At 46.1% G+C, this 15,031-nt stretch overlaps 2 protein-coding genes across 4 annotated transcripts in view; both read right to left on the reverse strand.

The window, feature by feature from the left end:
- Positions 1-113: 113 nt before the first annotated feature.
- B3gat3 (beta-1,3-glucuronyltransferase 3) lies at positions 114-7,286 on the reverse strand. The gene is made up of 5 exons (XM_055613928.1): positions 7,124-7,286; positions 5,587-5,761; positions 1,455-1,815; positions 993-1,283; positions 114-624 (listed from the first exon to the last, which is right to left on the reverse strand). Exons 1-5 carry the CDS (start codon positions 7,203-7,205, stop codon positions 526-528), a joined length of 1,008 nt encoding a protein of 335 aa, XP_055469903.1. The 5' UTR covers positions 7,206-7,286; the 3' UTR covers positions 114-525.
- Positions 7,287-10,358: 3,072 nt separating this feature from the next.
- The window catches only part of Ganab (glucosidase II alpha subunit), a 20,514-nt gene continuing 15,841 nt past the window's right edge, over positions 10,359-15,031 (reverse strand). For all 3 annotated transcript variants that reach the window (XM_055613787.1, XM_055613786.1, XM_055613788.1), the window contains 9 exons: positions 14,382-14,483; positions 14,000-14,243; positions 12,693-12,757; positions 12,423-12,499; positions 12,261-12,335; positions 12,002-12,115; positions 11,776-11,888; positions 11,542-11,642; positions 10,359-11,424 (listed from right to left, as the gene is read on the reverse strand). In XM_055613787.1, coding sequence (XP_055469762.1) covers positions 11,315-11,424; positions 11,542-11,642; positions 11,776-11,888; positions 12,002-12,115; positions 12,261-12,335; positions 12,423-12,499; positions 12,693-12,757; positions 14,000-14,243; positions 14,382-14,483 — 1,001 coding nt within the window. In that variant the 3' untranslated portion in view covers positions 10,359-11,314. The remainder of the gene's footprint in view (positions 11,425-11,541; positions 11,643-11,775; positions 11,889-12,001; positions 12,116-12,260; positions 12,336-12,422; positions 12,500-12,692; positions 12,758-13,999; positions 14,244-14,381; positions 14,484-15,031) is intronic.

Raw genomic sequence — 15,031 nt, forward strand, 5'->3', positions numbered from 1 at the left:
GATTGACATCTGTGTAGAGGAGGAACCTAGCCTGTCTAGGAACAAGTGTTTCATCTTTTGGGTATCAGAGAGCAGCAAAAAGGTTTGCCAAGTGAAGGGAAACACGAAGCCCCTCCGGGTTGAGATTCTTTATTCTAGAGGTAGGAAGGGGCTCTGCATGCTCAGGTGGTGAGGGTCCAGCCCAGTTCCTCTAGCCCCCCCAGTGCATGCTTGTCCCCAATAAGTTACCCAGTTCCCTTGGCCACCCTCCCTCCTGAGTCCATCTATCCTGCTCCACCCCAGTTGGGGCTGACCTGGCTCAATACAAGAGCTGCTTGTCCCCAGTCTGTGGGCAGTGCCACATGGCAGGCTGGGGGAAGGGAGGGAAGCAGCTGGGCCGCACCCTGTGGTTGGAGGGGCTGCCTCTGGTTCTGAGGGGTCAGGTCTTTAAAAAAAAAAAACACCACACACACCCTGGGCTGGCCTGGAGCCCAGTCCCACAAGGTATGTGCCTAAAATAATGTAGAAGTCAGGGTGAGGCCGCCATCACACCTCAATGGCTGGGTCTGAGCCCTGGCCCTGCCGCTGTAGCTGCTCCTCCTGCTTCATCTTAGGTTTCTCTGTCCGTGTGTGCCATACCAGTACCTGTGAAGGAAGGTTTAGGATCAGAACCAGCCATAACCAGGGTCCTGGGGTATGTGATCTAGGATGGATTCCAACCCCCACCCTACCCCTTCTACATTCAGAGCTGGTATATAATGTATAAAGTGTGGGGGTGGGGGAACTTTACTGACTCAAAATTGGGGCTTTGTTCCCTGTTCCTCTGATATACACATGAGTTCACAGAAGCCTGTAAGATGAAGAGACAGGAGCCCTACCCTGACTCTCAGTAGCCTTTTCAACAGAGTAAAAACAAAGCTGGTCAGAGATCTCGAGGGTTTCTCCTGGCTCAAACATGCATTCCCACTTCTCCCATTAGCTGCTCAGCCCAGAGAATTTCTCCATCCTCTTACCTGAGTACAGTTGGCAGCCCTTGGCTCCAGGTCCTTGGGATCCACAAGATGGCTCAGGAGACTACTCTCCAGGTGGCCCCGGGGTGCAGTGGCATCAAACTGAGCATTGGGCTTAGCCAACAGCAAGGGCAGGGCAACAGCAAACCCCGCCATGTCCAGGGGAAAGGGCCGATTGGGTTCCCATGCTGTGTGGAAACCCACAACCCGGCCATCCTGTACCTGAGGACCCTCAAATCGCAGGCCGCCCACCAGCCCCACAGGCCACACTGAGACACCACGAGTCCAACGCATCTAATGGAGAAGAAACAGAGAAGGGTGGGCCAGGAGAAAGAACTAGTTTTGTTTACTGACACCCCTCCCCTCCTGGTCACCATCTTTACCCAGCAGCCCACATCAACACTGGTAAACAAGATAAAGGAACCCGGTGCCACCTGGTCTCTTTATCTTTATCCCAGGGCTCACCTCCTTAAAGAGCTCCCGGCTATATGTGTTGTCATCGTCAGCAAAATACACGACTCCTTGGGTCCCTGGTGGTGGTGGGTCCTTCTCGCCCCCAACAGCACCCCCTTTGCCTCGGAGCCAGTCCAGGGCCTTGTTGCGCTGCTCTACTCCTCGGGGCCGAACCCAGCCTGGCTCGCCTTCCCTAAGCCGCTGAGCCTTGGGGGTGAGGACAGCTAGGTGTGTGAAGAGGAGACCAGAGGCAGCCAGCAGCCTCGAGACTAGCGGAGAAGGGCTCTCAGCATCCTCCACCAGCAGCCAGTGTAGACGGGGCACCAAGCTCAGGGTCTGGGACAGCCGAACCAGCTCTGCCTTCTGTACCAGCCTGCAGGGGGGAGAGATGCAGGAAGGAAGGGCCAGGCAACCTTGGCCCACTACCACTTAGGATGAGAGCTGGTCCTGGCCACTGTTAGCATCTTTCTGGCTTTCTCCCTACCAGTGCCTGAGTTTGTTCTCATCCCACCCCCCTGTATGTGTGTTACTTAAAGATGGAACCCAGGACTTCAAGTACTCCAACAAGTATCAAGGGATGCCAAGTTGTCTTCCTCTTCCTCGGGTGAATTTCATGCATATTCACCCGCCCTACCTTTCTAGTCCATGGTCATCACTTCACCCCTAGGACTCAGGCTGGGGCAAGACACTTGGACACATGACTTGGGATCAGATGGAGCTGGGTTTGAATCACTTTGTAATTTGTTCTGCTTTTGACACAGGGTCTTATGTAGCTAGGCTGGCCTCAAACTCCATATGCTGGCGAGGATGGTCTTGAATTCCTGCTCTTCTTCTCTCTGCCTCCCAGTGCTAGAATACCACACCCTGCATGTTCAGTTTTGTAATATATCAAGTGAAATACTTTGGGAAATGGCTTAATCTGAGCCTCAAGTTTAATCAGGAATAAAGCTGGATTAAAAAGATGGGAATAGTGCTGCATGCCTTTAATCCTAGCATTTGGGAGACAGAGACAGACAGATTTCTGTGAAGTTTGAGGCCAGCCTGGTCTACATAGCAAGTTCCAGGAGAACAAAGACACTACATTAGAAAGACCCTGTTCCAGCCAAGTGGTGGTAGCAAATGCCTTTAATCCTAGCATTTGGGAGACAAAGACAGACAGATTTCTGTGAAGTTTGAGGCCAGCCTGGTCTACAGAGTCCTAGAAGGGCCAGTGGCCTACACAGATAAACCACATCTCAAAAAATCAAAATAAATAAGTAAGATGAATAAGGGCTGGAAATGTAGGTCAATGGTAACATGCTTACCTAACCAGTATGCAGTTCAACAACCCCCAGTAACAAAATAATAATTAAAAAATTCATTAGATGAATAATGTAACAGTTTTATTAGTATTTTGGTTTTTTGAATCAGAGTCTCACACTGTAGCCCAGGCTAGCCTCCAAGTCAACAATTTTCAGGACTCATTTTGAGTGTTGAGACTATAAGTATGTCATCATGACTAGCCACATATTATTTTAGTCTTAGGGATTGAACCCATATTTATTTTAGTGTTAGGTATTGAACCCAAGGTCTTGCACATGCTAAACAAGCACTCTGCCACCAAGTTGTACCTCCAAGACAAAGATATAGTGTAGAAAACCAAAAAAGCTGGTCATGGTGGCACACAGCTTTAGTCCCAGAATTCAGGATGCAGAAGTTCGCAGATCTCTGTGAGTATAGACCAGCTTGCTATGCTCGTCTATACTAGTAAGTTACCAGCCAGCCAGCGTAAGACTTTACTTCAAAATGAAAAGAAAGAAGAAAGATGGAAGGAAGGAAGGAAGGAAGGAAGGAAGGAAGGAAGGAAGGAAGGAAGGAAAGAAAAGAGGAAAAAAGGGAGCTGGAGAAATGGTTAGGAGAATTTGATGGTGTTACAGAGTACCAGTGTTTGGGACCCAATACCCATATCAACTCCAGTTCCAGAGGATTCACCGCCCTCTTCTGGTCTTTGTTGGCACCTGCACACTTTCAGTGCATATACATACACCCAGGCAAAAACATATATACATAAAATAAACAAATTAAATGAGTAAACAAGGTAACAAATTCTAATTTATTTTAAATAATTAGGTTTTTGAAGACAGAATCTTGGGCTGGATTGTTAGGTATGCCTTTAATCCTAGATCTTGGAAGGTAGAGGCAAAGAGCTATTTGAGGCCAGCCTGGTCTAAATAGTAAGTTCCACATTAGCTATGGCTACATAGTAAAACCTTGCCTCAAAAAATAAAAATAAAGACAGAATCTCATTTTGTAGCCCAGGCTGGCCTCCAAATCACACCACACCACTCCCTCTGTCTCAACTCCCTTACTACTGAGGATTACAAGGTATGAGTTAGCATGTCATACTGGCAGTGTTTATCAAGTAAAACACTTTAGGAAATGGCTTATTCTGAGTCCCAAGTTTACACAGGAATAAAGCTGGATTAGGAAACTAGGCACAGCAGAGAATGGACACCTCTAATTCTGGCATCTGAGAGACAAAGGCAGGGGAATCTCTTGAATTCAAGCCCAACTGTTCTATGGAGTGAGTTCCAGGCCAGCCAGGGCTACACAGAAAAGCCCTGTCTTGAAAACAAAACAAAAAAGGATAGTACAAGGCCAGGTTCTTTTCTTTCTGTGGTAAGTCTTCCAATGAGAAATTTTAGAGGAAATTCTGATCATTCTTCTCTGGAGGAGAAAATTATGTGTCTGTTCCTTCATTTTTGAGACAGGATCTTCCTATGGAGCCCTGGCTGGCCTGGAACTCACTGCCTACACCAGACTGGCCTAGAACTCTCAAAGACATCCTTCACTCTCTCCTTCCCAAGTGCTGGGATTAAACGTGCACATAATCTATGCCCAGCTATTTGGCTAATTTTGAGATGCCACCCCAAAATTATTTTAAGGAAAGCACTGGGAATATGTGCTTGGCCTCTTCTGGCTTTCCTCATCATTTACTAAACTGGTTTGTTGCTTAAGGAGTTGCTGGTGTGTGTAAGTGAATGTGAGTGAAGGTATCTACAGTTGCCTGACTAAATATGTCAGTCATCTGAGTCCAGAAAGGCATGCTGAAGGCATGTGAACAGGACTTTTGGCTGCAGGTCCCAAACTACATTTATAAATTGGTTTTCTCAGTATTAAAACAAACAAACAAACCAACCAAAATAAAAACCTCAAGCACCTAGCATAGTTCCTGTTTAAAAAAAAAAAAAAAAAAAGTAACAGAACCTTGTGCAAAAACATTTCTAGCCAGGCAGTGTTGGTGTTCACCTTTAAGCCCAGCAGAGGCATGCAGATCTCTGTGAGGTCAAAGCCAGGCTAGTCTACACAGAGAAAATCTATCTCAAAACAAACAAAAAAACATTTCTATGTGCCCCTTTCTACCTCCTCCAATCCTCTGCTAGGGATCACTGTTAGAGCCTAGTGAATGCTAAATAAATATTGTTCCACCAAACCTACTTAGCTCTGTTTTTAAATCTTAATCAGTTTTTGTTTGGTTGGTTTTGTTGTTGGATATTTTGTTGTTGTTGTGAGTTTGTTTGTTTTGAGACAATCTTACTCTGTAGTACAGTATGGGTGCAAATCAATAGCCCTCAGTCTCCCAAGTGCTGGGATTACAGATACCAGCTAAATACTTGGATCTAATCAAAGTGTTAGAACTTTCTAACCAAGAGATTCCTAAGAAGAGTTAATTCATTGGCAAGTTCAAACTTTCTTTCACACTTTATTGTCCTTTTTTTGGGGGGTGGGGGGTTCAAGACAGGGTTTCCCTGCATAGTCTTGGCTGTCCTGGACTCACTTTGTAGACTAGGCTGGCCTTGAACTCACACCAATCGGCCTGCCTCTGCCTCCCAAGTGCTGGGATTAAAGGAGTTCTCCCCCATACCCTGCTTATTGTCCTATCTTAAAGTTTAGCAGTAACTCAATAATCTATTTCCTAATATTCTTGTTTTTATATGAAAAAAAAAAAACATTTTTCCACAAATCTGAATAAAGATAGATCATTTATGGTAACATTTGGCAAACTCTAGTTTAAGGATCACCTTCTAGTTCAATGCTTCCCCAAATTCATCATTAATCCATCTTCTTGGTCAATGCAGACCTCCTGAATGTTCCAGAGCCGTACCTGGCATAGGTGGGGGTAATGACATAGATAGTAGGCAGGACCTCTGGTTCAGGGGGCTGAGCTGGGGCAGGGGGTGGGCGACGGAGATCAGCTTGCAACTGGGAAATCTTCAGGTCCTTCTGCCGAAGCTGCTCAGCTACTGCTCGAAGTGGAGGGAGGCAGTCACAAGGCTGTCCTGGGACCAGGAAGCACCAACAGGGAAAGGGAGTTGTGACAGAGAACCATAAGACAGTAGTTCAGCAACCCAGAACCAATTAACTCCTAGCCAACAGGCAAAGTCCCTTGTGACTTGTTTTTTAGCATGGTGGTGGGGAATTCATTCTTGCAATTAGCAGGCACTCCGTATCTTTCTTTTATTTTTGTTTTAGGATAGGTCTTGCTATATGGCCCCAAGCTCGCCTTAGACCCTCAACCCATTGGCCTGTTTTCCAAATGGTGGGCCATATTCAATCCTTTTTTTGTTTGTTTGTTTGCTTTGTTTTTTGTTTGTTTGTTTGTTTCCTTGTGTAGCCCTGGTTGTCCTGGAACTAGATCTGTGGACAAGGCTGGCCTATTATCCCATGCCTCTGCCTTTCAAGCACTAGGATTAAAGGTGTAAGCCACCACCACCTAGCTCTCAACTCTTCATTTTTAATCAATTCCATCTGTCACTCTTTTTATTTGCTGAGGCTCCAAGCCAGGGCCTCACACTTGCTAGTGCTCTACCACTGTGTTACAGCCTCAGCCCTGCTACTATTTTAACTCGGATACTGGGCTAATTATCTCTCAGCCTTTCTATCCTGTCTACCTTCTGATCTTCATTTTACCTTCTAGACTCATTCATAAGACACAGAAAAGTCTGAACTGCTTGAGGCTCGTATAATGGCACTACCTGAAAAGCATTTACCAAGTTCCTGTGTAAAAGGCTGTATTCAATCTGCTCCATGGTCGTGTGACCACTGACTTGTCAGTAAATTCACTGATTCCATCGCCGGATAAACATTTATTGAATAAAGCAAGGGAGGAGGGGAACAGTCCCTACTCTCAAGGAGCTTTTACTTTAGTAGAAAAAGCTGACATTAATAAAATCACTACAAGTTGCAATATGGGCCACTAAGGAAATAAAAAATTAAAAGGGATCGAGACTAAGAAGGGTTACTTAATCAGGAGAGTCCTGAGATGACATATGGTCTAAAACCAGAAGGATGAGAAATAGCCCTGGGGGAGGTGGGGGCGGGGGACGGGAAGCATCTCAGGTCAAGAGCTGGAGGGGACAATGAACGTAGGGTTCTCAAAAACCTGTCCGTAAGTCGGTCTGGGAGGCAGAGCAAGGGGAGAGGTGGAAAATAGGTAGCACGGCAGCGGCGGCGGCGCGGCGGGGAGGAGGGGAGCGGTCATTCGCGGCCTGGCTGGCATCCGCGCAGATCTGCAGACCGCCGCGAGTTCTAGACGTGGGGCAACAGCGGGCTGCCCCGAGGGCCGAGCGGGAAGCAGCCGTCTGCGGGCCTCATTCCCTGCGCCTCGCGCCGGCCCTCCGCAACCCGCCCCGCCCGCTCACCGAGCTGCACCAGCGCGTAGAGGAGGCCGGCGATCGACACCAGGAAGTAGGCAAGAAACACGTTCTTCAGCTTCAGCTTCATGGCCGTGCCGCCGGGGCAGGCGGGGTCCACCGGGACCGGCAGGGACAGGTTCGCCCGCCCCTAGGCCCTCCCGGCCGCCCCGCCCAGCCCCGGCCGCCCCGCCCCTCGCCCTGCTTCCCCGCACTCCCCTAATAGTTCCCCGGAACCTGATGCTCCGAACGCCACCTGGGACCACTTCCGGCCAGCACCCCATTCCCCGACGCAGCTTCCGGTCCCCCCTCCTGGTAAGTCAACCAGAGCGGTGACGCTATATCCTCTGTGTCAAGCGGTCGTGGCAGGCAGTCAGACCGAGAATTGGAGCACGTGAGACCTAGCTGGAGATCCAGCTTGAATGTCGGAATTGAGCACAAGTCCCGATCCTGCTCGAGTTTTCTAGATCCACCTATCCATCTTTCAGCCTCAGCACTCAGCGCTGACTGCTCAAAGAGACACTAGTTCAATACTTGTTCAACCAATGGATGGAATCTAGATAAGGCCTGCCAGATGCCAGTCCAGTGTGGCTAGGTCTATTCCAGTGATTCTCAACCATTAGCCGAGATCCTTTAATACAGTTCCTCATGTTCTGGAGCCCTCCACCACCATAAAACTATTTTCATTGCTTCCTCATAACTAATTTTGCTAGTTATGTATCGTAAATATGTTTTCTGATAGGCGACCTCTGTGAAAGGGTGGTTAGACATCAAAAGGGGTTGCGACCCACAGGTTGTTCAAATGGAATTACCCCATCTGTAAGAACGTATTTGTGGAGATCAGCGGACTTTAGGGATCAAGCTCAGGTTTGTTGCTCTACCTGCTGAACCATCTCACCAGACCTCCCATTCTAGGTTGGCCAAAATTATGTCATTACAATAGGGCATGTGTTTTTTTTAAGTTCCTTTTAGCCAGGTGCAGTGGTGCACGCCTGTAATCCCAGCACTCAGGGAGGCAGAGGCAGGCAGATCTCTGTGAATTCGAGGCCAGCCTGATCTAAAAATCGAGTCCAGCACAGCCAAGGCTACACAGAGAAACTGTGTCTCAAACCCCTCCCCACCAAAAAAAATCTGTAGTTTCTTCAGGATCACCTTTTAGCATGTGACTATAAACTGGCACTAGAACAACAGGCAACTTTATTAACTGATACTTAATTAACAATTTATATATTTAGTCGAGGAAGTACCTCAATTAGTAGAGTGCTTGTTTAGTATGCACTGTTTTTTTCCCCCCTCTCTCCTTTTTTATTATTTTTTGTTTGTTTGTTTTTGTTTTTCCAGACATGGTTTCTCTTGTAACAGCCTGGCTGTCCTGGAACTGAGATCCTCTTAGCTCTGCCTCCAGAGTGCTGGGATTAAAGGTATGCGGTACCACTGCCCGGCATGTGCACTGGTTTCTATCACCAACATAAACCAGGGGTTTTGTATGTCTGCCATCCCAGCACACCATGGAAGGTGGAGGTAAACTCTATTACATATCAAGGTGGAGAATTCAGGGTCAGCCTAAGCTACCTGGAACCCTGTTCCCAGTTATACAAACTAATTTGCTACACTGTTTCAACATATGTTCAATTTGAAAACCATACAAAAGAAAAATTACCGTTCATATCAGTAAACATTTTTCTCAATCTTGTATCATTATAAAAACATTCATCCTTTTATTTAGCTTTTAAAAATTTATTTAGGAATTATTTATAGTCACCCTACTGTACAAAATATCAGAATTTGGCATGCCTGTAATTCCAGTGCTCAAGGAGGCAGAAGCAGGCAGACTGCTGTGAGTTCAAACCAGCCTGGTCTATAAAATGCATCCAGGACAGCCAAGGCTACACAGTGAAACCCTATCTTGGGGGGGAGAAAAATCTTGGGGGGGGGGATCAGAACCCCCCCCCCCATAACCTAGTATCCACTAGTTGACCTTTCTCTAATCTTCCCTTCTCAACAATTAAGTTTTGAGGCTTGTAGGCCAGAACAGCTTCCACCTTGCCTAGTAGTCTCAGGAAAATGGCCTTCAACTACCACCCTGCCTGCAAAGTTTTTTTTTTTTTCCCTTTCCTTGCTATCTGAAAGGTCTGTTGTCTTGGACTGCCTTAACCTCCTGACACAATCTTATATCACTCTCCACAACAAATCAGTGTTGCCAGCAAGTTCAACTTAACAATGGGAGGATTTAAAAAATGCCTACAGAGCATTTTCCCATCTTGTGCATGAGCACAAGTTCAATCCCCAGCAACGCAAACCAATTTTTAAAAGAAACCAAGTACGGTGATGCTATCTGTAATTCTAACACCTGGAAGGCTGTGGGCTGAAGGACAGGTACTCAAAGCCAGTGGGCTACAAATCGAAAGCTGTCTTGAGTTGGGTATGGTGGCATACACCTTTAATCCCAGCTCTAAGAAAGGCAGAGTTAAGAGCTCTTGAGTTCCAAGCCAGACAAAGCTATATGTGAGACCCTGTCTTAAAAGTAAATTTAAGGGCTGCAGAGATGGTTTAGAGGTTAAGAAAACTCACTGTTCTTACAAAGGACCTGAGTTCAATTCCCAGCAACCCCATGGTGGCTCATAACCATCTACAGTAAGATCTGGTATACAGGCAGAATACTGTATAAATAATAAATCTTTTTTTAAAAAAGTAAATTTAAGAAGTGCTATTAGCTAATAATAAATAGCTTTTGATGAAACATTTGTCTATTTTCAAAGACACCATTAGCTCTGATCACTACTTATTAAATATGACAACCGCTGTGTATATGAGATGTGTGTAGGCCAGAGGTTAAACCTAGATGTTCTTCAGGCACCATCCTTTTTTCCCGAAAGTGGGATCTCTCACTGTGCTAGAATTTACCACATAGGCTACACAAGCTGGCCAGAGCCCCAACGATCCAACTGTCTCCACCTCCCAAGCATTAGGATTACAAACAGCTGCCAGCATGCTTGGCTTTTTTTTTTTTTTTTTTTTAATTTGGGTCTGTGGATCAAACTCGGGTCCTTATACATGTGAGACAAAGAAATTTTCTGACTGATTTATCTAAGACCCCTTGTTGAGGTCTTCTATGAAATTACAGGCATCCACCAAGGTGAGGAAGCCTCATGCTTGCTCATTCTCCTGGAGTTTAGCAGCTTACACAGCTTAGAATGGCAGACCACTACCTACTTGAGTTTCTTTGTTCAGTTTACAACTAGAATTCAGGTATCCAATTGTTATCTACGGTTTATCTTTTTTATTGTTTCTCCTTTTTATCAAAACATGTCACAGTTGGGAACCCAGAGGAAGTAAAAAAAAAATTCCCACAAATATTTCTCCTGGTTCCTGAGTCCTCCCTCAACCCCCTTCCCAGGGCTAGAAGCCATCCCTGGATCCACATGATCATCTCCCCCCACCCTCAGCCTTCTTCCCAGCAATAAATACAGGTGACCGTGATTCAGTAAAACCACAACTCATTTCTCTATCTTGAGTGTCCCAAGGGGACCAGAGGAGGCAAAAGAAGTTTAATGACCATCCCCTCTTAATTGTGTGGAAGCTTCTCCCTCAAAGGATGGGAGAAACACAGCAGCTCTGGAAAGAAACAGGGAAGAAAAGGTTGAGGTAAGAAGGAAGAGGATATTCTCCAGCAACTTCAATCTTGATCCATTCATTCCTCACCAGGTAAGAGGTGGTCCCAGTGTATCAGTGGAACAGAGAAAGGGGAGAGCCAGAGGAAAGGAATGAAAGGGTAGACATTTTGGAAAGGAGAGAACAGGGAAGAAGAAAAGGAACCCTAAAGTTCACTGCCCTCATCTTCTTCCAAGAAATGGCATCAACACACAGAGGCATGAATAGATAGGGTCTGAGGAAAAGTCAGAGACCCTCCCTAAGGAAGGGAAAAAAAAAAAGACAAAGCCCCTTGAGTCTTCACTCGAGTGTGCTCCAGTTACAGCAACAGGACACTGGGAATGAGGGGAAGGGCTTGGTAACACACAGACTAGGTCACAAGAGGAATTCTGAGCCCTAGGACAGCCCTGTCATCCTGCCCAGATGTTGGCAGAATCTGGTTCTTGGAATAGAAAGGTGAAATCTAGGCAGGGTCAAACTCCAAGGCAAAAGAAAAGGTAAGTCAATACCACCACACCCTTCCTCCCAACTTCTAACAAGTCCCTTGGGTTATCGCAGATGAATACTCCAGTCAGATGCCACGTTGACACCAGGTTTACGCAGTATCAACACAGAGGTCTCAGGGTCATGCTGGAAGGACAGGCGACTTTCAGAGGATCCTGTCGGAGGAAGATAAGCACCAGTAGGCAATAAGCTACTTCCCCACAGTAAGGTTTCAACCCTGACCACCCAGCTCTGCTTCTCTTTCCCTATCTCAAGGCCAGACTATGACTAACCTTTAGTCTGTAGCACCACAGCTGCTGGCTTTCCAGCCCCCATTATGACTACTCGCTCAATCCAGATAGGTGTCTCAAGGTGGCCTTTGGGATCTGCTGAACTGGAGGCAACAAAAGCAAATGCCATTGGAGAAATTGTCAGAAGATTATCCAAAGCAAAGTCAAAAGATGACAAAAGCACAGTAAATCTGAGCACCCCAGACACCCAGGCCAATGCAGAGGAAACCCCATTACCTAGAGACAAGTGTGTTGCCAGAGAACGAAAATCGACGCAACAGGAACTCATGGCGAGTCTGATAGTTAAATGTGTGTCCGTCATCTAGAAAGAGCTCTCCCTGGGCAGTACCCTGAGAAGAGAGGTAAGGCCTTAAGCCAAAGAGGGAATGCCTTCACTCATTCCAGCGGACTGAGTCCTAGAACACAAGCAGATAGTTGAGGTAGCTCACCCCTGGAGACTCACCTGGGGACTGAGAGCAACAAAGAGAGTGATAGGATCATCCTTCATACAATCTGAAGAACGCCGTACACGCATCCATCGAGGCACAATTGTCCCACCACGCTGGAACACAGGGATCTAAGGCAGAAGTGCTGCAGTGAATCACTACTCCTATAGGCCTTTCAGCATCTTCTGCTTGTGCCCTCTGGACCCCTGAATTACATATTTTCTTCCTTCTGGAGATGTATAAGCAAGCAAATGGCAGATAGACAGGAATACTCACACTGCTCAGAGTTACTGGCAGGTACAGGGTCTGGAGACCGTGATGCTTCTGATAGCTTTGAATGTCATACCACACCTGTGGATGACAAGAAGATACTGGATAACTCTGTACATAGAGGTTCCATTCTTTTTGCTTCTTTGCCTACAATATTCTGCAACTCACCTCTTCTGGGCCAGGCAGATAGACCTGTACACCATGAGCCCCAGCATCCGATACAGGGTGAATGAGAAGTGCATCCCCTAAAACAAAGCAAAATTAGCCTGGAACTGAGGGTATTAGCTGCCAGTCCAAAGAGCATTAAAGCATCTGCCTGTTACAAGGCCAGGCACACTTACTCCAACATCCAAATCCAACTCTAACTCCACACAAAGACATCCCACAAGCTCTTCTTAAGCCCAAGCCCAACCTACCAACTGTCTTCCCATTTCTCACCAAGCAGGAACTGATCCTCTATACTGAAGGTAGACATATCCTGAGGATAGTGTACCCAGAGGGGCCTAGGAAGGAAGCAAGATGGAAAAGGAAAACATTAATGTTTTCAGACAGACATTAAAGTTGCACTAGCTAACAATAAGAATTGCACTGGAGGAGATGAGTGTGATGGCTTTAATCCCAGCACTCAGGGAGGCAGAGGCTAGAGGATCTCTAGGAGTTTGAGGCTAGCCTAGTCTACAAAGCAAGTCCAGGAACCAAGGCTACACAGAAAATCCTGACTCGAAAGGAAAAAAAAAAGAAAAAGAAAGGAAAAAGAATCACACTGAAGGAAACCCAGAACCTTTCAGCCAGTGGACTCGGAACTTCGGTTGCACCTACACAACTCTACTTTACCTGGTCATGTTACTTCCTATCTCACCTCCGTAACTCCACTCTTGTACTAACTGTTCTCTTTCAATGACCTCCTCGAATACTTCAGTGACACGTAGCTGACAAGGCTCTTTAGAATCAGAGGTATCTTCTCCATTTATAACGCCAATCTCTACCAGTTCCTTCCCAAAGCCCATTGACCTTTTGATTTTGGCTTGTTTTACTTCAGTACTTTGGTACTTCTATCTCCTCTGTATGAACTGTTCTTCCCTAGGATTATAAACATCCGCCTCCTGCACTGTTAATCCATTTTATTTACTTTTATCAAATGACTTATCACTGCCGGCAGCTTTCTTCAGATGCTCACTAACACTGCTCACTTACTCCCACTAGTCTGTCCTTGACTTTCTTTTTACAACAAGGCCTTGCTATTTAGCACAAACTGCTCTTGAACTTTCTTTCCTTCCTCTTACCTCAGCTTCCTAAAACTCAGAATTACAGACAAACATCATGAGACAAGGTTTTTGTTTTTTTTAATTACAATTTTGAGGGGATGGAGGGTCACACGCCATGCTTGTGGTGGTCAGAAAACCTGCAACTTGTAGGAGTCAATTCTTTCCTTCCACCATGTCATGGGGACTGAACTCAGTTCCCTACATTTGATGGCAAGTGCTTTTACTCACTGAGACATTTCATTAGCCTGTTTCTTTTTTGGTGGCACTGGAGACTGACTAAACCCATGGCCTTGTACATATCAAGCAAATAATCTACTACTGAGAATGACATCCTCACACCTCCCTTCCACATTTCATATTAAATCAGATCTTCTATACAAGATCCAGGAAAGGTAAAGAGGCCCAGAGATGTAAATCCCAGACCTCATTATCTCCCAACCACCTAGTCTGACTCTACACAGCCCCCACTGACTAGTTTACCTCATGACAGGAAACCCTTCCTGGTGAGCTTGATAGAAGAGGGTGTACCAGAAGGGCAGCAAAGAGTATCGCTGGAACAAGGCATCTCGGATTGCATCTTGGTATTGAGACGCCAACAGCCACGGCTCTCGCCGCCCAGTGTCCAAGTGTGCATGAGCCCGAAAGAATGGCTGGTAGGCACCCATTTGATACCATCGCACAAGCAGCTCTGGCTCTGGGTTCTTGAAGAAGCCACCCACATCCGCTGGGAGAGGAGAAAAAGGAGCAGGTTGCAAAAGGGCAAAGAAGAGGCACTGACAGCCATCCATATAAATATTGGTCTTTGCTCATGCCCAGCTCCTGTGACTTCATCCCAATCAAAACCCCAGATTTCTCCTCTTACCACCACAGAAGGAAAGTCCCACCAGTGCCAAGCTGAGACACATAGGGATAGAGATCTTCAAATGATCCCATTCTGCAGTGTTGTCCCCTGTCCACACAGCTCCTGAGGAAGTCAAGAGGGAGGGAGCTTGACACAGAGAAGGAGCTCAGCCTTTACACAGGTGTTCTCTGACTGCCACATTTGCTTGACAGTGTACAGGACATTCTGAAGATAGTAACATTAAACACAATTCCTCTTTCTGGGGGGCTGGAGAGATGCTGCTCGGAGGTTAAGAACACTGCTTGCTCTTCCAGAGGTCCTGAGTTCAATTCCCAGCAACCACACGGTGGCTCACAACCATCTATAATGAAACCTAGTGCCCTCTTCTGGCATTCAGGTGTACATGCAGGCAGAACACTGTTTACATAATAAAATAAATAAATCTTTAAAACAAAGAAAAAAAATCCTCTTTTTGGTACTAGGAATTGAGGAAAGGCCTTGCATAAGCTAGGCAATGCTCTTCCTCTAGCCCTGACAGAACTCCCATTTACCCACCAAAATACACAGCTGGAAGATGCAGTGTGTATCTTTCCAAAGATACCATGGTTGTTCTGATCTTGCCTTTATACATACATATATATATATATATATATATATATATATATATATAT

The sequence above is a fragment of the Psammomys obesus genome, unplaced genomic scaffold (assembly GCF_907164565.1).
Source record: "Psammomys obesus unplaced genomic scaffold, mPsaObe1.curated_primary_1811, whole genome shotgun sequence".
NCBI lineage: Eukaryota > Metazoa > Chordata > Mammalia > Rodentia > Muridae > Psammomys > Psammomys obesus.